We start from the raw sequence: 23,688 nt of genomic DNA, 5'->3' as shown, positions 1-23,688 counted from the left end.
CGTAATGTTTTACTTCATATTTTTATTTTATCTCAAAAATATCATTGACTTTTTTTTTTAACACTCTGAAGATACGATTTATAAATAAAACAATTAAACAATTAATATTTTAATATTGGATAATTTATGGCCTATGGAAAATAACAAACGTATTGCTTACTCTAAGATTAATTTAAATAAATTTTTTAAAAACGACTGAGTGATTTTTAAAAAACGTACGTATTTATAGCGGGATAATTTTTATTTTCTATTTAAATAAAAATATAAAAAAATGAAGGTTGTGTATATGTTAATTAAGTTATTGATTTAAAGAAGATAATGAGATATGTTATCATATAACTATTAAAAATAAAAAGATAAGTCTGGTATGACGAAAGAAGCGTTCAGCGGTCTGTTATGTGTATCCAGTATTAAATTAATTGGTGAGTTTGAAGGTACTTGTTATTATAAAATCATAGCACACAAGAACAAAAAGAAGATAAAGAGGAAGAGGCAGAAGAAAAAGAAGAAGAAGAAATTTTTTATATTTTGACATATTCACGGTGAATATGTCGCAGAAAATAACTATCAAGGATGAGGAGAGATCTAAAGCACCCGATGGCGGCTGGGGGTGGTTTGTTTGTCTTGGCAGCAGCCTTATTACGGTAATTTTCAATTTCATTAATATTATTTCACTGTTTTCACAATTTTTATTATTTTTAGCTGTCACTTAGGTCACTTGAACCCTCATTTGGTCTTATATTCCATGATTTATTGACAGATTTGAAAATTGATTCTACTAAAATGTCAACATTTCCTAGTGTTTTTGATGCATGTGCAAATTTTTCAGGTATTTTGTTTTATTTATTTTTTTTTTTTTTATATATAACGTAAAGGACCCAGTACCTGATCAGGGAACTAGTACTCCGCCCTGATTAAACAACTGAATTCGATCGAATTAAACAGAATTAAATTTTTTACTCTATTTAATTCAGATAAATTCTGTTAATTCGATACCTAACTCAAAAATGAATTCCTGTCTAATTCGGCAGGAAAACCAGAATTCGTCCAAATTAAAACGAATTTAAATAATTCTATTCAGTTTAATTCTGATTAATTCGAAAATAATTCTCCAATTTCTGGTTCTGAATCCGAATTAAACTGAATTAAAACGAATTTGAAATTTTTAAATCGGTTTTATTTTGTTTAATTCAAATTCAAATTTTCAATTCAGTTGAATTCTGTTTTGCAGAATTCGACAGAAAATAACAGAATTAAAATTTTTAATTCGGTCGAATTCAGTTGTTTAATCAGGGCGATCACTTTATACATTTGTATATCTATATTTAGTAAAATTTAGTAAATATCGGGTACTGGGTTTTTTATTATATTATTGGTGGAAAACTAAAAAAAAAAAATTTTTTAGGAATTTTTGTGGGGCCATTATTGAACAAATTTTCGTATAGAAAAGTTGCAGCATTTGGAGCTGTACTTTGTTGCACTGGATTGACACTCACGTCATTTGCTAATAGTGTTACACATATTCTCATTACTTACAGTATTTTAAATGGTAACGAATAATTTTAATACTTATTACTTAATAATTATAAATTTATTTGATTAATATTAATTAAAGTATTTAAGTCAACAATCATTTTAATAATTAAAAAAAATACAGGAACTAATAAACATTTCTTGTATTTAAATTATAAGAGCTGATTGTTAATATAAACTGCACATTATATTTATTAGGTAATTAAAGTTCATTTTAATTTGTAATAATAGTTTTTAAATAATTGGTAAAATTAACTTTTGTTATGATAAACGTTTGTTAGATTTGTGCTGAATTGAAGTCAACAATTTTCTATTGTATTACAAAATTGAATTCAAAGTTAGCAAATGTCCATTCTGGCCACTTGAGTATTTTTTGGCTGCTCAGAAAAAAAGTATTTCTTCGCGCAAAATATTTTTACTCGCTTCAAAAAAAGGTTTATTTGTTCCAAGAAATATTTTGCACTATGAATTGAAAACAAAAATTGTTTTGGAGTGAGAAAAAATTTTCTTGCAGCAAGAATCGAAAAGAAAGTTTCTAAGAATCGTAAATTTCTTTAGGGTTGACAATTTTTTTTCGTAATTTATCTATAAAAATTAGATACTAGACAGAGTTTACTTAAAATAGTTCTGTAAATAATTTAAATTTTAATGGTAATATTTTTTAAAGGAAAGTATTCTCGTGTACAAAATTCTAAAGAAAACACAAATGATTAATTTAAAAAAAAAAATAAAAATAAAAATAATTGAAAAATAAGAATTTAAATTCTGTAACTTAAGCATTTAAAATTTTTAACTGTATAAATAATGGAATTAATATTGACAAATTTATACTCTGTTTACAGTATTTTATTATTTTAACTTAATTAAAAAATATGTTTATTGACTTTTGATTTATCATCTTTTATGTTAAGCAATTATTTGATTGTAATCAAAGTGATATATATATTTTTAAGTACTTTAATTAATAATTGTTAATCAATTGATAATCACCTTAAATAAGAGGAAGGGGAGGTCAGATGATACTTTTACGATTTTTCACACCGTAAAAAATCAGGAGTGAATTCGAAGTAAATGTGGATAGTATTTCAATCTAAATTCACTCTGATCCAAAGTTTCGGAGTTTAAAAAAATTAATTCGCGTACGGAGTTGATATGGAATTTTTTTATTTGCAGGAGAGTGATTTCGAAGTGATGTGAATTTTATTTTAATCTACATCCATTTTGATTCCAAGTTTTAATGTTAAAATAAACTTCCCTGAGTAGATTTTACTCCAAGGGGTTTAAATAAATAAAAAATCATCTGCTTCGCATTCACTCTCAATTCACTGCAGATTAAATCCACGTTCACTCCACAAATTTTTTACAGAGCCTAAATAGGCACTGAAATATTTTTTTTAAACCGTAAAGCAAATAGAAATCATGGGGTAACTTTGATTATCTTACAAAAGTTTTAAAGTCTGATTGGATTTTTGACGGATGCTCATTTGGTCCCATATTTTGGATTTTCTGTTTTTAAAACTGGGCCCTATGGTCACTAAATACTTATTTGGAGATAAAAAAAAAAAGTAGAACAAGTAAAAACAGCTCAGACTATTAATATTTTTTTCTTAGAGACCTCCCCTGCCCTCTCCCCCCTAATTTTTACTAATGAAAAATGAATTATTGTTCAAGGTATAGGAAATGGTTTGGCAATAGCATCATCATTCATAGCATTGAATACATATTTTGATAAAAAACGTGGTCAAGCTGTCAGCTATTCATCTGCTGGTACAGCCATCGCAATGATGATCGTTCCACAAGTAATTTTAATTTCAATTTATTCATTTATTATTATATACAAAATTAAATAATAAAATTAAATTTAGGCAGGTCATTTCCTACTTGGGCTCTATGGATTCAGAGGAACCATGATGATAATTGGCGCCTGGACAATGCATTCTATTGTGGGAGCTTGTTTATTACGACCTCTTGAAACCAAAACCTGTGAAAAAATTTCAATCGTCAAAGTAATAAGTCAATAATTATTTTTTTTTACTTCATTTTTAATTTAAATTATCAAATATTGATATTGTTGTTATTTATTTACAGATCGAAACAAATGAAAAAATCTGCGATGAAACTGAGCTGCCGCTGATGGAGAAATCTGGGGCGGAAAAAAATTTAAATGAATCTCTTAGTAAATTAGATAACGAACAAGATCAAAAATGTTTGACTTTTTTAAAAACGTTTACTGATATATTTAATTTAGATTTACTAAATAATTACTCGTATTTAAATGTCATTTTTGGGCTAAGTCTATTTGCTGTTTCTGAAGTTAATTTTAAATTAGTGACACCATTTTTTTTACGTGATACTATTGGTATGTTTAATTATTCTTTACTCTGTAAAAAATTTTAAGAGTGAACGCGGATTAAATACGAAGCGGATGATTTTTTATTTATATAATCTCATCAAAGTGAATTTCATTTTGAAAGGGAGTTTATTTTAAAATTAAAACTTCGAATGAGAGTAAATGCTGATTGAAATAAAATTTACATTACTCCGAAATCATTCCGCTGGAAAAAAACTCCCTATACATGGAGAGAAACTTATGGTAACCGTTCCTCGTACGTTTATGGAATATTAATCCATAACGTTACACGTTGAAAAAAAAAATGTTAACTATCACCATCTTGTAATAAAGAATGATTACCATCTGTATGTGATAATCATTATCATGCTTTTATGATAACTACACGGAAAGATTGGAACCCGACTGGTTACTGTTCTGCACCCGACTCAGTACGGTGCTGGAAGAAAATGCTCGATTGTGGTCCAGCAGCACACTGATTACTGTGCGGAACCTGACTGAGTGATATGCGCACACACGGATATAAAAATAGGCGCTGCAACAGGACAAAATCCTGTTGCAGCAACAGAACACACCCTGCTTCCACAGAAAAAATCCTGTTGCTGCAACAGGATTTTGTCCTATGGCTACCACAGGATATGTCCTGTTGCTGTAACAGGATTTTGTCCTGTTGCAGCACCTATTTTTTTTCCGTGTGTGCGCATATCACTCAGTCAGGTTCCGCACAGTAATCAGTGTGCTGCTGGACCACAATCGAGCATTTTCTTCCAGCACCGTACTGAGTCGGGTGCAGAACAGTAACCAGTCGGGTTCCAATCTTTCCGTGTATTCATTTCTCGTATAGTAATAATTACTATCACCGATAGTAATAGTTACCATTTAGATAGTAATATTGCTTATGTCTAAAAAATTTTTTAATTTTGCCTTCTAAGATAGTAATGATCATCATCACGAATAAGAATGGTTACCATCTAGATAAAAATGCTTACCATCTCTGATAGAATAAAGTTAACATAAAATAATTAGAATCATTAAAATTTAAAGATGGGAATAGTTACTTGGTCAAGATGGGAAGTATTATCACTTTTTTTTTCAGTGTGTAGGATAGTAATTACTTTGGACTGTGGGATATACGCCTATGATTTCTGGGAAAAATTTCCATAACTATGGGAACCATTCCTGTAATTATGGTAGAAGTTTCTATATATTATGGTAACGATTACCATACTCATGGAAATAGTTCCCATAGTCATATAAGAATAATTTCTATACCCACATTGGAACCGTTCTTAGACGCGTATAGGAATAAACCCTATACTACTACGGTAAACGTTACCATATATTATGATAATAATTTCCATAATGTCTGAGAATCATTACCATAATATTATGATAATTACTGTCATGATATTATGGTAATTTGTACCATGAATTATGGAAATAATTGCCATATACCATGGTAACGTTTACTATAGTTTATGGTAACCCATATAGATAAGAATGGTTACCATAATTTTTTTAGGTTTCCACTATATTTAAATGGTGTATTACCGTACGATGGACGGTGTGGCTCAATAAGTTATAGATCAAATTGAATGGTATATAGTATAGTGCCGGATAGCTCAACTGGTAGAGCACTCGGCGCGATACCGAATTGGTCTGGGTTCGATTCCCAGTTCGGGCTATCTATATTTTTCTTAATTTATCTATAAATTGTCTTATTGAGAAGATTATTTGCATGTTTGCATGTTTAGGTTTCCACTATATTTAAATGGGCGCCATTCCTATAATCGGTATTTCAAAAACACTTGTTGCCATACGATTTGGAAAACATTCCCATAATATATTGTAATTGTCACTGTAAATTTATCTCCATGTACGGTGAGAAATGTCAAGTAAATATGCCTATGCAGCATTGTAATAATTACATCACTCTATAGTTTGTATACGCAGTCACATAAGAGCGACGTGACATAAACTATAGAGTAATGTAATTATTGCTATGCTGCATAGGCATACTTACTCATATTTCTCTCTACTCCGTGTGTATTTACTCCGTACGCAAAGTGATTTTTTTTAGAATTCTGGACTTTCGAGTGAGGGATCGAAATAAAATCCATATTCACTCTCAATTTTTTACGGTATAAAGAAATTAATAATAATTAAATAAATGAATTAATTAAAAATATATTTATAAATAGGGATGACTGAAGGTGAAGTTGCATTTTGTTTATCACTGACAGCATTTACCGATATTATATCTCGATTAATATTGCCAATTATTTATGACAAATTGGGATTCAAAAAAAGACGTCTGTTTTGGATAAATGTACTGTGTCTTGCTATTGGTAGATCTGGTAAGTTATCAATTATTCATATATAGGGGAAGGAGGGGCAAAAAGGGGAAGGGTAGGCAAAACGGGATACCCCCAAAATTTTCTAAAAAAAAATTTTATATTTTAAATGGTTTCTAAACAACTCTATATCACTATTGTAAATATAATTGAGCGTTATTTTGAATTTTTTGTATTAAACTTTTTCAAAAATCAATTGTTAGTTGAAAAATATTAATGACGTTTGTTTTATGAAAAAAATTATTAAAAATTTGTTATTCTTCTTTTGTTTCCAAAAATCATGTAAAACATGATTTTTCTTCATGTAAATTACTTGCAAAAAAATTTAACTTAATCAAATTCATTTAAAATCCACATTTTTTTTTTTACCTTTTTTAGGGGGTACCTCATTATGCCCGCAAAAATGAAAAGTTTGTTTTTGCAACGATAACTGATAATTTTTTCTATTTACTTTGAATTTCATTAAAACGAATACGATATTGTGTATTTGAGTCCTCGAAATCTTGGTATTTCCTTAAGTACCCCGTTTTCCCCTCCCTCCCTTATTTATATTTACTAATAAATTAATCTTTAATAATATTATTCTTAAAGTTTTTGCCGAACGTACAAAAGGTATCTGGCTCTTTGCAATCCTGGTGATAAATGGATTCATCCGAGGAGCTGTGATACAAAATTTGAATCTCTCAGTCTCGGAAACATGTTCACTGAAGAGTTTGCCGCATGCATATGGATTTTATATGGTATCAAAAGGAATGTTTTCACTGGTTTTCAGTCCGATCGTTGGTAAATAATTTTTTTTATTACTAAAAACTATAAATTAATATTAATTAAATAATTTTAATAAACGTCAAATTAACTTCAGGATACATCCGGGACTACAGTGGTAGTTATAGAATTTGTTTACACTCGATGAATTCATTAATCGTTATATGTTTTATTAACTGGGGCATTGAGTTTGCATGGGAAGCCATCAAGAGTAGAAGAACAAATCAAGAGAAAAATGAAACAATTAGTTAAATAAATAAATTAATTAATAAATCAATTAATAGTTATATTGTTTTTTATACATTGTATATTATTATAATTATTTAATAAAAAAATTTTGTTAATAATTATTTTTTTAAATTTATCTTTCACTGCATCAATAGCTAATTTTTTAATTAATAATTTTTTAAAAATAATCTGACATTAGAAGTATGGGAAATAGTTTTTTACATATAAATTGAAAGGATATAAATGGGTACATGTCACACTAACCGTGTTCTTGACATAACTTTCACCGACTCTGCAGTAGCTGCAGTTAACTCAATGTTTATCTATAAAATTGTTAACTTGTATTCAGTCACAAGTTTCTAAATCTCTCGCGACGTACAATCGATAAGTGTAACAATTATTTATTAGCTAACGACAAAAGTCTTGGATTTGAATAATTATTAATATGAAAAGTACTAAATTAATCAAATTATGTTTAATAGAAAAACAATTAACAAAGTTTTAATAAGGATTGAGTATGCAAACTTTGACTTGCTTTGTACATTTAAATGTCCGTGGATTTCATTGAGTATGTAATGATAAGTCACGTGCTAGAAACACATAATCTTTGAACTATCATTTTACGTTCAGTTCTTACAGTTTACTCGCCGAGTTAACTATTGATTATCGATTCATTTTTTTCTTTATGCCTAAAAAATATTTGAATTTGAAATTTTTATTTAAAAACAATAATGTCGGATAAAAAAGATAAAAAAGTAGAAAATATTTTGGAAAAAGATTTTTTGCCACCCGATGGAGGATGGGGTTGGATAATTATTTTAGCTGTTGGTTTTTCAAATGTAAGTTTATTATTATTTATTAATATTATTAAATTTTTTTTTTTACTATGGCTAATTATTTTAAATAAATTATAGTTTTGTTTATTGGCGCTACTGCAATCATTTGGATTAATATTTCGTGACCGATTTAAACAGCTCGGCATAACGTCATCAGAAACAACAATTATTTTAAATGTTAATTTAGCGATGATTGCTTTCATAGGTAACATAAAAAAAAATCTTTATCAAACAATAAAATTCCTTTGATTTTATCATGATAAAATAGCGCGATAATTTATTATCAGATAAAAAATAAATATATTATTTATTTATATATTTAACTTTTGTTCATGACAGACGTTAATTTATAATTTTTATTTATCGAGCACGAAAGCCCAAGGCGAAAACGTAAATGAAATTAGCAGATAGAATTTTTAAAACCACTCGATCATTTTCATTAGTGTAATTTATTTTTAGTTTTTATTTATCAAACTACTTATATATAAATTATTATTGATATTTGTATTGCGATCTCATTATCACGAAGTCAATAATAAGAATAAATATTTAATATATTTATTCATTTGCAACTAGGTCGATTGTTATCAAAACATTTTTCTGATGTATGAAATAGCATTATCATTATGAGTTATATAATATTTATATACTTTTAATTAATTAAATAGGTTTGGCTAATGGACCTGTATTTAGAAAATATACCTTTAGAAAAGTATCAATGATTGGCGCGTTAGTTGCTGCGACCTCGACAGCTATTTTATCAACAATTACATCATTCAGTGGCTTTCTTATCTTTCTTGGAATCTTTTATGGTAATAATATCTTCGAATAAATCAATATCTTTAATTATTCGAGTCAACTTAATTACTTAATTACGCAGTTGGCGTAAAATAAACTAGATTCAAAGATGTTAGATGAACTTTAAATGCGAGACAACCTAGAACTTTAACTTGAACTTCTTTTTAACTTCACTTAAAGGTCATCAGTGTGTGCACTCGAAAACGAAAATTTTTGAGGAAAATAAATAAAAACTAAACTATTAGAATATTCAATAATTTTTTTCCATAATTTATTAGGGCTTTTTCAAATTGTTTAGATGCTGAAGATATTAAAGAAATTTTTTTTTCATTTATTACAAATTTTATTTAAAAATGAATGCTATCAATTCTAGGTCCCGATAGAGGAAAAACTCATTAGTTAACTTCATTCCTGTCAATATCGCATTTGTTTGTTGTAAATCTATGAATAGTTACCTCATTCTAATAACTAATCAAATTGACAGTTGTGTTTGGAAAATTTTAAAAATAATATGAGTTTCAAAAATTTTTTTTAACAAATTTAGCGTCGAAGAAGCTTGATTTGGATCTCTCCATATTATTTGGGAAATTTCTACACTGTTTTGCAAAAAAAAATTTTATGATATTATTGGAGTAATTCCCATACCATTATGGGAATGGTCCCTACAATGATATGGGAATAGTTCCCATAATATTATGGGAATGGTTCCCATATTGGTATAGGATCTATTCCCATACCATTATGGGAATGCTTCCCATAATGGTATGGGAACTATTCTCATCATATTATGGGAACTATTCCCATAAATTATAGGAACGATCCCTATAATAGTATAGGTACTATTCCCATACCATTATGGGAACCATTCCCATAATGCATAGCAAAACTTCCTATAATTTTCTTTCCGTGTAGATCGACCGACTCCAAAATCTAATCAATTTCAAGTCTTGGTGAACCCTTTCGATTGTCGCCAACGTCCGAATCGGTTGATTCGTTCCAAAAATATCGTCGGTCAAAAAAAGTTTACACACACATACACACGGACGTCCATCCGGAAATAGGCAGAATAGATTCGTATGACTTCAAAACATCGAGATCTGATGAAAACTCAATTTCTGAAAATCAGACTAAAACCAATAACTTCCCTTTTTTTCAAAATTTTCAATTTTCATAGCAGGAAGTTAAAACTTGTTAAACGAAATAAGCCTGTTTCGACTAGCCCTAGACATTAAAACTTACAGTATCAATGCAAATAATGCGAAAGAAAATTGCGTGGCACAGGACAAAACACGATTTCAGAATTCGAGTGATATCAAAAAACTTCACCCTTGTTTGAAATCGTCTTGCTTTAGCTCACCAAGTAATATACTATTTTATAATTAAAACTATTTTAAAAACTAATTGCTCAATCAAAAGAAATTTTTTAAATAATTAAAACCGTCATAGTTTATATATATTTACTTTTTTTCTCAACCCTCGTTTTCGAAAAGTGTATACTCGATGGCCTTTTAACTTCCTATGTAAATTACTTTTGCTTCCATTTTTCAAATGTTCATTTTTTTCTTGCTTATAATAAAACAGAAAGTGGAAAATTTTGGAATTTTGTGCTTTTTTTTTGTTTGCTCTGATCTGGATTTTTTAGAGCTTTCATAGGAATTAAAACAAAGTAAAAAATAAAATGATAATTTGTCTCACATTGAAAAGTTAATTATATATAAGATCAATTAAACATCTACGCAAGAAATTTTTTTTACACGAATAATAAATAAGTAAATTTTTAATAAAGCTGGTGGATTAGGAATAACATTGTCAGCAAATGCGTTGGCATTGAATACATATTTTAAAGCAAAAAGAAAAATAGCTGTTGGTTTAAGTTGGACTTGCACTGGATTAGGACCAATAATAATGCCTCAGGTATTTTGTTTATAAGTAAATTGAAAATTTAATAGCCCGTGTAAAAAAAATTCGTTCCAAAAATGTTCCAAATCCGTTCATGAGAGTAAGCTTCCAAAAATGAGACAATTCTGAACTTTAAGCTGAACATTTTTGGAACTTTGAAAAAATTTGAAAGTGAACAATTTCAAACTGATGTAAGGTTTTCCTGTGCGTTTTTTTTTGTTTTTTGAGCGAAAATAATTTGATTTGACATTTTTTTGGGCTTGAATAACAAAGGAATTACTTAGGAATTATAAACATTTTCGACTTTTACCAGAATTATTCAGGTACGAGACAAAAAAAAAAATAAAAATGATTCGAAAATATTTATGAACATTTTTTTATACTTTCATTAAAATTTTTTAAGAAGATTCGTTATTTTTCACTTTTTGACTTGTTCAAAAATAGTCGTAAAAATGAGTGATTGGAATTATGAACTCACAAAATTGTCAATCTAATCATTTTTGCTTAAAAAATTAAAAAAAAAAATCCCGCAAGAAAAGTCCACACTAGTTGAAAATTTTGCACATTCTAATTATTTTAAAGTTCCAAAAATATTCAACTCAAAGTTCTGAATCGTCTCGATTTTGGAAATTCACTGACAGAAACGTTTTTGGAACATTTTTGGAACGGATTTTTTTTACACGGGAGATAATGAAAGTAGTGTATTAACGGATTTATTTATCGTAGGTTATTACAATTTTAATGCCTAATTTTGGAGTACCTGGAACTCTGTTAATTTTAAGTGGAATTTCATTGAACGCAGTCGCTTGTGCATTACTTCTACAACCAGTAATGTGGCACGCTAAAAAAGTATCTAAAGATACAATTGATCAAGAAGATAGTTTAATGATGGAAAAATTTGATGATGAAAATTTGGAAAAGAGAGATAGAATATTTGAAAAACGACTAAGTAAATTTGGTAGCCAATATCTTTATTATGACGACGAAGGAAAAGGAGCCACTGGTATCGATGTCATCACTCCTGGAACTCCAATGATGTCACGTTCTAATGATGGATGGTGATTTAAAAAATATTTTTTATTTATTACTGACCAATAATCAATATGATTATATTAACTTTTAGGTTTTCTCAAAAACAAACTTCGTTGACGTCTTTGTCGTCGAATAAAAATTACAAACGTGAAAACTCAAAATTACATCTTTCTATGGGTTCTATAAAAAATTCAAGTCTTTTGACGTTAAGTAACGAAAATATGAAAAATGGTAACAGGTAATACTGATTTAAAATTTTTTTTTCATTACATGCAACTCAAACATGCGTATTTTGTATGCGCGGGAACAAAATTAGGCTCAAATTTTATATGCAAGGCTTTAAAATTTTCTTCTATAATTGAAAATACTTAGACTGGAAATCTAAAGATAAATATTCAAGTTAAAGTTTCTTAATTATTAATTATTAATTAAATTAGTGACATGAAAATTCAAAAAGATTTCATTACCTTACAAAATACAAGTAGCGCCACACGTGAGATTCAGTTGAACTTTTTCTTCTTTATTCTGACGGTTGGTAAAGAAGAAATTTTTTATTTATTGACATTCGATATTTAAAAATAAAAATTAATTAAGATGTTTGAGTTGTATATTTTTAATTTAATTAATTATGTATTTAATTCAATGTAAAATTAGTGAAAATGAAATAAGAAAACTTTCAAAACAATTAAGTATCCCATTAATAATAGTAACGGAAGTATTAAATGAAGCTAAGGATGAAAAAGAAGTTGAGGCTCAAGAATCTGAAAAATTAGCGGAAATGGATTCACCGGAGGTGAGTTTGATGAAGGACAACAAGAGGAAGATCCGGTAAGGAGCCTCAATCTAAAAAAAATATAATTATTTGTATTATTAAACTTTGCTAATATTTTTTATTAAAACCAATTGCAGAATAGAAGTTCATTAAAAGATTTTTTTCTCGCAGTTGTTAAATTTTTCGATTTCGATCTACTGAAAGATCACGTATTTGTAAATATAATCCTGGGAATAAATTTTGCAAATTTTGTGGAAATGAATTTCACAATGCTGACACCATTTATTCTCGCTGATTACGGGTTACAAAAACCACAAGTTGCTGCTGTGATGTCAGTATTAGGCGCCATGGATGTAATCGCCAGATTTTCGGTGCCTTTTATTACCGACAAGATAAATCTTAACAACAGAACATTTTTTCTAATCGGCATTGCTTGTATGGCTGCCGGACGGATAAGTAATTATAATTTATATCAAATTCAACTAAATGAATAAATGATTTTTTTCATTTCTTTAATCAGTTTTAGCGCATGTAAGCTCCTATGAGGTAATATTAGCTATTGGAGTACTAATAGGATTCGGAAAGGCATTGAGAACAATATTCATGGCTTTGGCTGTCCCAGAACACGTGCCCCTTGAAAGATTACCCGCAGCCTCCGGTCTACAATTGGTCTCCAGCGGGATTATTTCATTTTCCTTTGGTCCAATTGTCGGATGGATCAAAGACCTGTGTGGGAGTTACTCTTCGTTACTTCATATTATTAATATTATTACTTATCTTACCATTTTATCTTGGACTATTGAAATGTCTTTGCATAAATTTAATTATAAAAAATAGTAAAATTACTCTATAGAATAAATAAAAAATATTAAAATAAAATAAAATAATAATACTGATTAGGGTGAGCCAAAAAAACCAACCTATCGAATTTACGTCTTAAAAAGGACCTATATATCGAGAAAAAAATTCTCCCATTGGGCAAAATTTTTAGCTCGATTTTAAAAGGTGTCGGTAGCCATTTGAAATTTACCATTTAAATAACATGCAAAAAAATTTCTTTTGATTGAAAATATTGTAACTTTTGAACCATGTGAGACAAAATTTCGGCTCTAGAATATTCATGTAGGGCATTAAATTTCTTAAAAGAAAGTCCTGGGAGTCGAATTTGTAAACTTGATATTTCGTATACTAACAGGCTATCAAAGTCTAGAGTAAACAGAATCATACAAATTTAAGGCTTTATTTAGATTTTCCAAATACTTTTCTTTTATTGTGATCGATAACAAAATATTATTTGTTACAACGTGGATATTGTTGGTATAAATTACACATATACACGCTTGACAGAGGAAAAATTTCTAATTCACACCGCCTAAATTTAATACGATACTTAGTGTAATTTTCACACCACAATTTTTACACAAACATTTACACTACACCGAGTCCAATAATATTTTACAGTGTAGAGAAACTAAAATTTGAAAAACGCATTTAGGTTTTCATAACGTACAAATGAAGAACCTTATTAGCTAAAGGAAAAACTTTTGTCAGCTATTAATATTGATCCTAAATGTTTTTTAAAATTATCCGATATTTTTGCGAATTATAACTACATCGAAAAAAGTTAACTCGAATCAAGAAAAATTTTCTTGCACCAAGTAAATAATTATCTTACAATTTTTATCTTGAATCAAATTTTTTTTTCTCAAGTCAATATATTTTTATGCTTAAATCGAAAATTTTTGTACGACAGTGCAGTTTAAGTATTCCAATTTATCTTAAATAATTGATATAAATATTTATTTCTATTTTCAAAATATTTTTAACAACTGAAGTTTCCTAAAAAAATTAAGAAAAAAAATTTTTTGAAAAAAAAAATGCTTTGAAAAATAATTTTGCAAAAAAAAATATGTTTGAGAAAAAGTTTTTATCAAAAACTTTTTGGCGATTTAAAAACATTTATTTACTCAATCATTAAGTTTTGAAAAAAAATTAAAAATCCATTTCCTGCCTACATTTAACTCAATTACAGTAACTTCACAATTTCAGTTCCATTAACTAGATTTATATTTATAACAACTATTTTATATTAACTTTAAATTAGCAGTTATAATAAAAACAATTTTTATTTACATACACTAAAAAAATTAAGTTATAGTTGATTTTAAAATTCATATACTATCAACTAAATTCTTTTAGTTAAAACAACAATTTTCGTAGACTGAAAAATTTTAGGTACTTTAATTAATTTTTTTTTAGTTTGAGCAACTACTGAAACGTTAGCCATACTAACGCATTAGTATCGATAACTAATTTTAAATAGTTGAAGTCTTTTTAGTTAAAATGACTATCGACTTTTCTCTCAGTGTAAGCGTTAGCAGAACACATCTCATTGCTTCGCAATTGAGTTGTGCAAAAATTTTATTTATTGTTTATATTTAATAAACGTATAATGAAAATAAATAAAATTGTTTTCTTAAAAAAAAATAATCATTAAAAGTGTTTATTTGTTTTATTAATAAATACTGAAAACGTAAATTATGGAAAGTTAATGTTATTTGAAACAATATTTCGTTGATTAGATAAAAAGTTTGAATCTTATCACATAGTAACACAGTTGGTCTTCAGTTTATGAACTCAACTCTACTGTGCTGGGTCTGAGTATCTAGTTCTCTGATACATCAAGGCGCGGTTTTATATCCCACTACTACTACTATTACTAATATCATTATCTATATACCATAACTATAAGTTGTACAAGTAGTTGTTGAGTGCAGACATCAAGACTAAGAAAAGAATAAGAATAAGAATTATTTTATTGACCGGAAGACGTGGCTAATGTGTGCAGTGAGAAAGACATCAGTTTATCACTATCACAGTTGACTGATCTAATTTATCTATCAGACTCTCGGACACGCGGTTTTTTTCTTTCACGTGTAAATATTACGTTAAAATGAATTTTGTCACTGATAGAAGTTTTCTTTGGCGGTAATATTTTTTAATTCGGGTATGTGAGTGCGTTTGTGGGTGGGTGAATTTTTAAGTGGGGGAAAAATTTTTTAATGCATGGTAAAATGGTGCCCCCTGATGGGGGATGGGGGTGGGTGGTTGCTCTGGGTTATGCATTAAATAACGTAAGTATTTTATTTTAAAATAATAAATTTTTATTAAAAACGATTTTATTTTAATGTTTAACATTTTAAATATTTTTTGGTAAACATTGTTCGAGACATACATTTATATTAAGTAAACAGTTTGATAATTGACTTTCAATAGTTTTTTATCACTTGGCTTAATCAAAGAATTTATTCCTGACTAATTATCTTTACAAATAATTGTCAGTTAAAATATACGGTAGCATTTATTTTGAATTGATAATATTTTTTTCTCACTTTTAAATTTTAGATAACGGTAATAGAAGAAATAAAAACTAAATATAGATAATTATACACAAATATTGATAAAATAGGAATGTCGAATTACAAATATAATTTTAATAAAAAGTTTTTTTTTTTTTTTTAATTTAAATCATGTTTTAATTTATAGAATTTGTTCTGTTATAATTTTGAAATATATTAAAATTTTTTAATTTTGAAACTAAAAACTTGAAATATGTACATGTCAAATTATGCACATCTCGGGCGTAAAAAGCGTTTTAATGTTTGAATACAATTTTATAATCAAATTTAAAAACAAAAAAAAGACAAAATATAATTGTAGTAGAAAAAAAAATGAAGTAAAAAAAAAGCAAAATTTCCTTATAATTGACGGCGTTAGCATAAAAATTTTTATTTTTCCATTTTAATAGAATAAAAGATTATGAAAATAAAGTATTTATTTAATGCATACTGAGCAGAAAAATAAATATTATCAAGTAAATATTTTACTGACTAAAAAATTTATTTTAAATAATTTTTTTTTAATTTATGTGATATTTAGCTTTGCTCTTAAAAAAGAAAATCGCTCAAAAAATGTTCCAAATAAGTTCATAACAGTGAACATTCAAATTCGAAACAATTTTGAACTTCGAGTTGATCATTTTTGAAACTTTAAAAAAATTTGAGAGAAATAAATATTTTCAACTGAGAACTTTCTTGGCGGGAATTTCAGAATTTTTTAAACAATAGTAATCCTATTGGAGAACATTACTGACTTGAAACAGGTTGAAAAAAAGGTTTTAAAATCGATTACGAATAGTTTTTTGGTTATTATCCAAACTGTTCAGGAATGAGATAATTACCTTCTAGAGAAGATTAAACTCTTTTTTTTACTCTTGATTTTTTTTTAAGTTTCAAAAAATATCAACTCAAATTTCAGAATCGTCTCAAATTTGGATGTTCACTGTTATGAATTTGAACAAAAACTATAAATCTAAAATAAAGAACGTAGTTCGATGCCTTAATCAATCGTCTAATAATTTTCGTTTTTATTGTTGATCAATTTTCATTGGTTTAAAAGATCTAGATTAATAGAAAAAAAAGGTCTCGAAAAAACATTTTTTTCATTAAAAGACAATTGATAATTATTTTTAATGAATTCAAATTAATAAAATAATTATTGTTTTAATTGAAATGAGATAATTTTGAACTTTTTCAACTAAAATTTTTTTCTTAATATCGACAAATTCTTGAGATAAAAATACATTTTTTTGATCATCAAATATTTAAAATATTTTTTCATCTCAATACACGACCGTTAGTTTAAATGATTACTTGATAAGTGCAACATTTGAAACTATAATTTTTAGTTTATGAAAATTTATTTGATTAATTTTTTTTTATAGATTGTAATGGTACCACTGATTCAAGGAATGAGTTTAGTATTCATAGATATATTTGCAACATTAAATCTTCCACCAACAGATGTGTCAATAATAATGAGTACAAATATGTCATTTGGCATGGCGTTAGGTTTAATACACGGGCCTCTGCTTCGTAAATTTGGATATCGAAAAGTAGCCATCGCCGGCGCTTTATTTTTTTTCTCCGGAATATTTATGACTGCATTTGCTACCAAGTTTATACATTTTTTAATAACATACGGTCTGATGACATGTGAGTATTTATTTTTATTTTTTTACTGTTATTCAAAAATTTTTAACTTAAATACTTATACAGCTTTAGGAGTCGGTTTATCAATGGCATCATTTTCATTAGCAGTGAATACATATTTTCTTGAAAAACGAGGACGTGCTATGGGACTAGCGATGACTATTACTGGTTTTGGCCCAATACTAATGCCACAATTGATAACATTACTCTTATATATATATTCACCTCAGGTATTTTCATTTATTTTTCTATTCAAAAATAATTGCAATAAAAATTGACCTCTGTAATGATCAATTTGGGTCATGTTTAATTAAATTATTTACTTAATATATTTATTAATAACTATTATTCAATAAACTTTATTTTACTCAAACAATTATTCTTTTTTTTTTTTTTTTGAAAGTGAAAAATAAATTAAAAATTTTCCAAAGATCTTTTGAAAATAATATAATTAAAAAAAATAAATTACTGTAAAATATAAACATTTTTACCCTAAATCACTATAAAAAATTGATCAAGTATCGGAACTTGACTAATATCTGCATAGATAGAAGGCTGATAGTTCGATTCCAGTTCATGGTAATTTTTATTAAATTTATTTTCTGTCCTTTACTATTTTATTTTTCGTTTAAAAATTAAAAAAAAATTTAGTCTCTTTAATTTATCTAAATTTTTTATAGTTAAATATTATTTGACATTAAAAAAAAACTATCCATTTTTTTTTATAGGGAACAATAATTATTCTTGGAGCAATAACAATGCATGCATTAATGGCAGCATTATTATTACAACCTGTAAAGTGGCATGCTAAACATGCGGTGATTGAACCCAAAGATAATGAAGGTGAATCATAAAAGTCTGTTATTCAAATGAAAAAAAATAAAATTAATAAAAATCAATTAATCATTTTGCATTACTAATTCCAAAAGGACATGTTTTTATACGACCTTTCGGCTTTACTCTTTAAAAATGAATCAGTGAAATTTACGTCGAATTCGTGAATATTCACTGGGAACCAGCTATAAGTATACCACTGGTTGAATCAGTGGTATATTTATAGCTGTAGAAATAGTGACTATCCACTGATTCGTAGTGAATTTTATTAATTCATTTTTAAAGAGTAGAGAGCTTCCTAAAGCCAAAACGCTTATAATTTTTCTCTATTACCAATCGTTTTGGGGACTTACTTTAAAGCAAAATTTGAAAGCTAAAAGGACGTATATATAATTTAAGTTAAGCGCCTTTTTTACTATCAAATCTTATTTTTTTCAATTTTTAGCTTCAAAATAAGTCTACCAAACGATTGGTGATGAAAAAAAAACTGTATAAAATTATGTCTTTTTGATATTAGTAACGCGATGTAATCTCATTAATTTTCACAGATAAACCAGATGATAAAACAAAAATAATCGAATCAAAAACTAAAAACATGAGCTTAGAAACAGTTAAAGTGGACATTGGATCTAATAACTATGAGCTAAAACGCACAATAAGTATTTCAAATTTGAACATCGACAATAAAGACTCTCAGTCTTTGGAAATTTGTGAGACCGAAAATTTGACTATTGGACAATCGGGTAATTAAAATTTTTTAAAATTGTTATTATTATTATATCTATTAATAAAAATTTCTTAAGGGCTGCGCTTAAAATACGTAACGAATTTAAGGGTAGGGGGAGTCAAACCAATTTGTTATGAGGCTTGTGTTAATGTCTGCATACATTTTGTATACGAAATTTATCAAAGTAAATATGGAATTTGATAATAGTTCATTAAAAAAAACTTTAATGAAATTTGGCGCACCAGAATTTGTCTATACTTAAATATAATTGACTTTAATATTAAGTAAATATATCATGACAATACTTAACTTTTTTTAATCCTCTATAGATTTGTATTACTGTCGTTTGTAGCTCAATAATTATGAAAGTAATTTAAACATGATGATTTGAAATTTCCGAGAATAAAAAAAATTATGTACAATATAGGGTTGGGTGAGGGGGTTAATATTTTGAAACGATTTGTTACATAAAGAGAGTGGTAGTCAAAAAGTGACCCGACTAAATAGATTACGTAGATTAAGTACAGCCCCTTAGCAATTTATTTAAGTAAAATTTTAAATTATCTGACATTAATTAAATGAAGTTAAACAGTTACGACAAGCCGCAGACGAAGTATTTATCATTCACAATCAGCTTATGATATTCTTGAAGCTGGTAAAGAAAAAAATTCAATTAAAGAACATTCTTACAAATGGTGGACATCAGGTAAAATAATTAATTATTATTTATTTAAAATAAGACTTTTCTTTTTAATTTTTAAAAATTTTACTTAAGGAAAAAGTTTAAATTCAATTAATTTGGGAAGTTGTCCACTGATTTTCGACGAATCGATGATTTATGGAACGGTGTCAATAGATAATTTACAAGATAACAATGAAGACAACTTAAAAATAAATGGAAAAGAATTAAATAACACTGATGAAGAAAGAGGATTAAAAGATAAAATAAATGAGTAAGATGCACTGAAAAAAAAAATTTGCTATCATAACAAAAATCAAGACTAAGCAGCGATTTGTTATAATAACAAAACTATCTTGGTTAACGCAACGAAGTGACATTTGTTGTGGTAAGTAAAGTGAAGTCGCTGTTGTAACAAATGATATGTGTTGAGGAAAAATTTTTCGAACACGCATAGATAGAACTCTGTGCTTTGATTAGGTGAACAATATCATTAAGAATTTATCACGAGTTTCTTATTTTTGACATAAATTGCGTTTGTAAATTATGGTTAAAATATTAAACGCTATATATTTTGAAAAATATACCAATATGTTGAAGTATAGCTAAGGGCGCCTTGAAGAAATGATTTTTTTGACTCAAGAGAATATATCAAGAAGCGATAATATCTTAGGTGAAGTAAAATTTTGCCGAGTCAAGAAATTTTTCTTATCTTAGAAATTTCTTTCTGTTCTAAAACAACTCAGATCTATCTGAAAAATTCCTGGTTCCAATAAACTTTTTTTTCCATCTAGTACCTTACTAAGGTTGATAGTCTGTATTGGTCATAGTTGTGAACGTGATGCTTGGCCCAATTTGGACAGATAGTTATTTTCCAGATAATAATTGTGAACAAAGTTTTTTGAGTTACTTTTTTACTTATTTACTAATTCTTGCAAAATTAGTAATTCTTAATGATATTGTTTTCCTAATTAAAGCGCAAAATTCTATGCGTATTCGAAAAATTTTTCCGCAATACATATCATTTGTCACAACAGCAACTTCACTTTACTTACCACAACAAATGTCACTTCGTTGCGTTAACCAAGATGGTTTTGTTATCATAACAAATAGCTGCATAGTCCTGATTTTTGTTATGATAGCAAATTTTATTTTTTCAGTGTATGCATTGAATTTAAAAATAAATGAATAAAGTAAGTGAAGAATGCAGGAGTGATAATAATTATAATTTCAGATCAAAAGTTGAACAATCGGGAAAGTCAGGAGGTGGACATTGTGCTCGTTTGACCCGCGTTCTACGTAGAATCGTTGATTTGTTCGACTTGAGTTTGCTCTGCGACCCGATTTACGTCAACTTGATGCTCGGTTTGTCGATAGCTGCCTTTGCGGAAATAAACTTCGCAATGTTAATGCCCTTTATATTAAACGAAAATAAATTTACAAAAGTACAAATTGCTGGTGCTATGAGCACTATGGCTACTATTGATTTATTGATGCGAGGAGTTTCTCCGTTTATTGCTGAATGGCTTAGACAAACTCCTAGAAAAATGTATCTCGTCAGCTTGGTGATGCTCATTCTCAGCAGATCAAGTAAATTAATAATATACTTTTTTTTTTTATTAAAACTACCGCTAACTTTTGAATAATTTAAATCACATTTAAAGTTTTTTCTCTATATCAGGAATTAAAATAATTAATTATTTATTAAAATTTCAATTTATGATTCGAAATTTCTAAATAAACTTCAATTTTAAAATTATTTAAAAATAAAATATAAAAATTTTCTGATTATTTTACTTCTTAATTTATTTTTCTTAAAAACTTCAAATTAGGCAAAAATTTTTTTTTTTAATTAAATAAATTTGTTTTAAATATTTATTACGGAAATAAAAATATAAAAATAATTATTTAATTCTAAAATTTTAGTCTACAATTTAAAGAAATAATTAACTATCTTTATTATTAGAAATAAATTTATCGTGAGATTAAAAAATATTATCACCAACTTTATGATTATCGTAATAAAATTTTATGCCTTAAAAACATCAATAAAATACCTGATAAGAATTAACAATAAAATATTAATTTAAATTATTTCTAATGATAGCGGTGTGTATTATAAAAAATAATAATTATATAAAAGTATTCTCACAAAAATTCTAAAATATTCCAGTAATAACATTAAGCTCCGACTTTACTGCCATAATATTAATGGCGATTGGAATAGGCTTCGCCAAAGGGTCACGATCTGTTTTTATGTCTCTCGTGGTTCCTAGTTACGTGCCCATTGAAAGACTTGCCCACGCTACAGGAATTCAAATTTTCGTTAACGGCATTATTATTGGCGCACTTAGTCCTGTCTTAGGTAAAGTATTACTATAAATCACTATTCGTTTTTATTGCGTTACACGGAGAAATCATTCTTTTTTTGAAATGCTATGGTGTCATAGTAAAGCCGGACCATTAGGGTGAGCCAAAAAAACCAACCTATCAAATTTACGTCTTAAAAAGGACCTATATATCGAGAAAAAAATTCTCCCATTGGACAAAATTTTCAGCTCAATTTTAAAAGGTGTCGGTAGCCATTTGAAATTTACCATTTAAATAACATGCAAAAAAATTGTTTTTGATTAAAAATATTATAACTTTTGAACCGAGTGAGATAAAAATTCGGCTCTAGAATATTCTTGTAGGGCATTAAATTTCTTAAAAGAAAGTCCTGGGAGCCGAATTTGTAAACTTGATATTTCGTATACTAACAGGCTATCAAAGTCTAGAGTAAACAGAATCATACAAATTTAAGGCTTTATTTGGATTTTCCAAATACTTTTCTTTCATTGTGATCAATAACAAAATATTATTTGTTACAACGTGGATATTGTTGGTGATTTCATTGCACTACATGTAGAACAAATTTTCTCGTAGTATTGATATTTTTAATGATAAAGCCTCAAATTTGTATGATTCTGTTTACTCTAGACTTTGATGGCCTGTTAGTATACGAAATATCAAGTTTACAAATTCGGCTCCCAGGACTTTCTTTTAAGAAATTTAATGCCCTACAAGAATATTCTAGAGCCGAATTTTTATCTCACTCGGTTCAAAAGTTATAATATTTTTAATCAAAAACAATTTTTTTGCATGTTATTTAAATGGGAAATTTCAAATGGCTACCGACACCTTTTAAAATTGAGCTAAAAATTTTGCCCAATGGGAGCATTTTTTTCTCGATATATAGGTCCTTTTTAAGACATAAATTCGATAGGTTGTTTTTTTTGGCTCACCCTAATGCACATATAGAAAATTTAAAAAACTATAAGTGCAATTTTTTAAAATATTTTTTTTTTATTATTTATCGATTTAAAAAAAATTCAAAAATTACTAGACGTCGGCTAGCTTCAGTATCATAACAATTGACATAAAAAAAAAAAATCGTACGCCCTTTTGGCTTTAGGAAGTTCCCTAGAACCAAAAGGGCGAATAAAAATATTCGTCCTTTTAGAATTAGTAACGCAGTATATACAAAAATAAAAAAGTAAAATACTCAAACAATTAAAATAACGGCTTAATTATTGCAGGAATAATTCGTGAAGCCAAAGGTAATTATGTTCTATGTATAATCTTAATAAACATAATGTCAGCTGTGACAATAGTAATGTGGTCAACAGAAATGTTTATAAACCATCGAAGAGCCAAAGGAAAAAATAAAGAATACAAAGCCGTTGACTGTGACTTAAATACTCATAAATAAATTTTTAAGTATTAATTATTATCCTCGAAATAATAAAATAATTTATTTATAAAATTCTAATTATTATAGTACTTATTTA

At 27.5% G+C, this 23,688-nt stretch overlaps 2 protein-coding genes across 2 annotated transcripts; both read left to right on the top strand.

The window, feature by feature from the left end:
• Positions 1-235: 235 nt before the first annotated feature.
• LOC130676998 (uncharacterized) lies at positions 236-14,318 on the top strand. The gene is made up of 18 exons (XM_057483514.1): positions 236-644; positions 703-829; positions 1,406-1,549; positions 3,205-3,332; positions 3,399-3,539; positions 3,622-3,892; positions 6,085-6,240; positions 6,829-7,020; positions 7,100-7,249; positions 7,984-8,069; positions 8,145-8,271; positions 8,735-8,878; positions 10,651-10,778; positions 11,490-11,821; positions 11,887-12,033; positions 12,450-12,623; positions 12,710-13,023; positions 13,088-14,318. Exons 1-18 carry the CDS (start codon positions 549-551, stop codon positions 13,402-13,404), a joined length of 3,174 nt encoding a protein of 1,057 aa, XP_057339497.1. The 5' UTR covers positions 236-548; the 3' UTR covers positions 13,405-14,318.
• An 875-nt stretch (positions 14,319-15,193) lies between these two features.
• LOC130677448 (uncharacterized) lies at positions 15,194-23,665 on the top strand. Its single transcript, XM_057484211.1, has 10 exons — positions 15,194-15,701; positions 17,351-17,621; positions 17,685-17,848; positions 18,347-18,461; positions 19,001-19,195; positions 19,772-19,885; positions 19,955-20,132; positions 21,093-21,448; positions 22,032-22,223; positions 23,437-23,665. The coding sequence occupies exons 1-10, from the start codon at positions 15,630-15,632 to the stop codon at positions 23,607-23,609; spliced, it is 1,830 nt and encodes a 609-aa protein (XP_057340194.1). The 5' UTR covers positions 15,194-15,629; the 3' UTR covers positions 23,610-23,665.
• The last annotated feature ends 23 nt before the right edge of the window (positions 23,666-23,688 follow it).

The sequence above is a fragment of the Microplitis mediator genome, chromosome 11, assembly GCF_029852145.1.
Source record: "Microplitis mediator isolate UGA2020A chromosome 11, iyMicMedi2.1, whole genome shotgun sequence".
Taxonomy (NCBI): Eukaryota; Metazoa; Arthropoda; class Insecta; order Hymenoptera; family Braconidae; genus Microplitis; species Microplitis mediator.
Note: the sequence above shows the minus strand (reverse complement) of the source record. Positions and strands in the feature narration are given on the sequence as shown.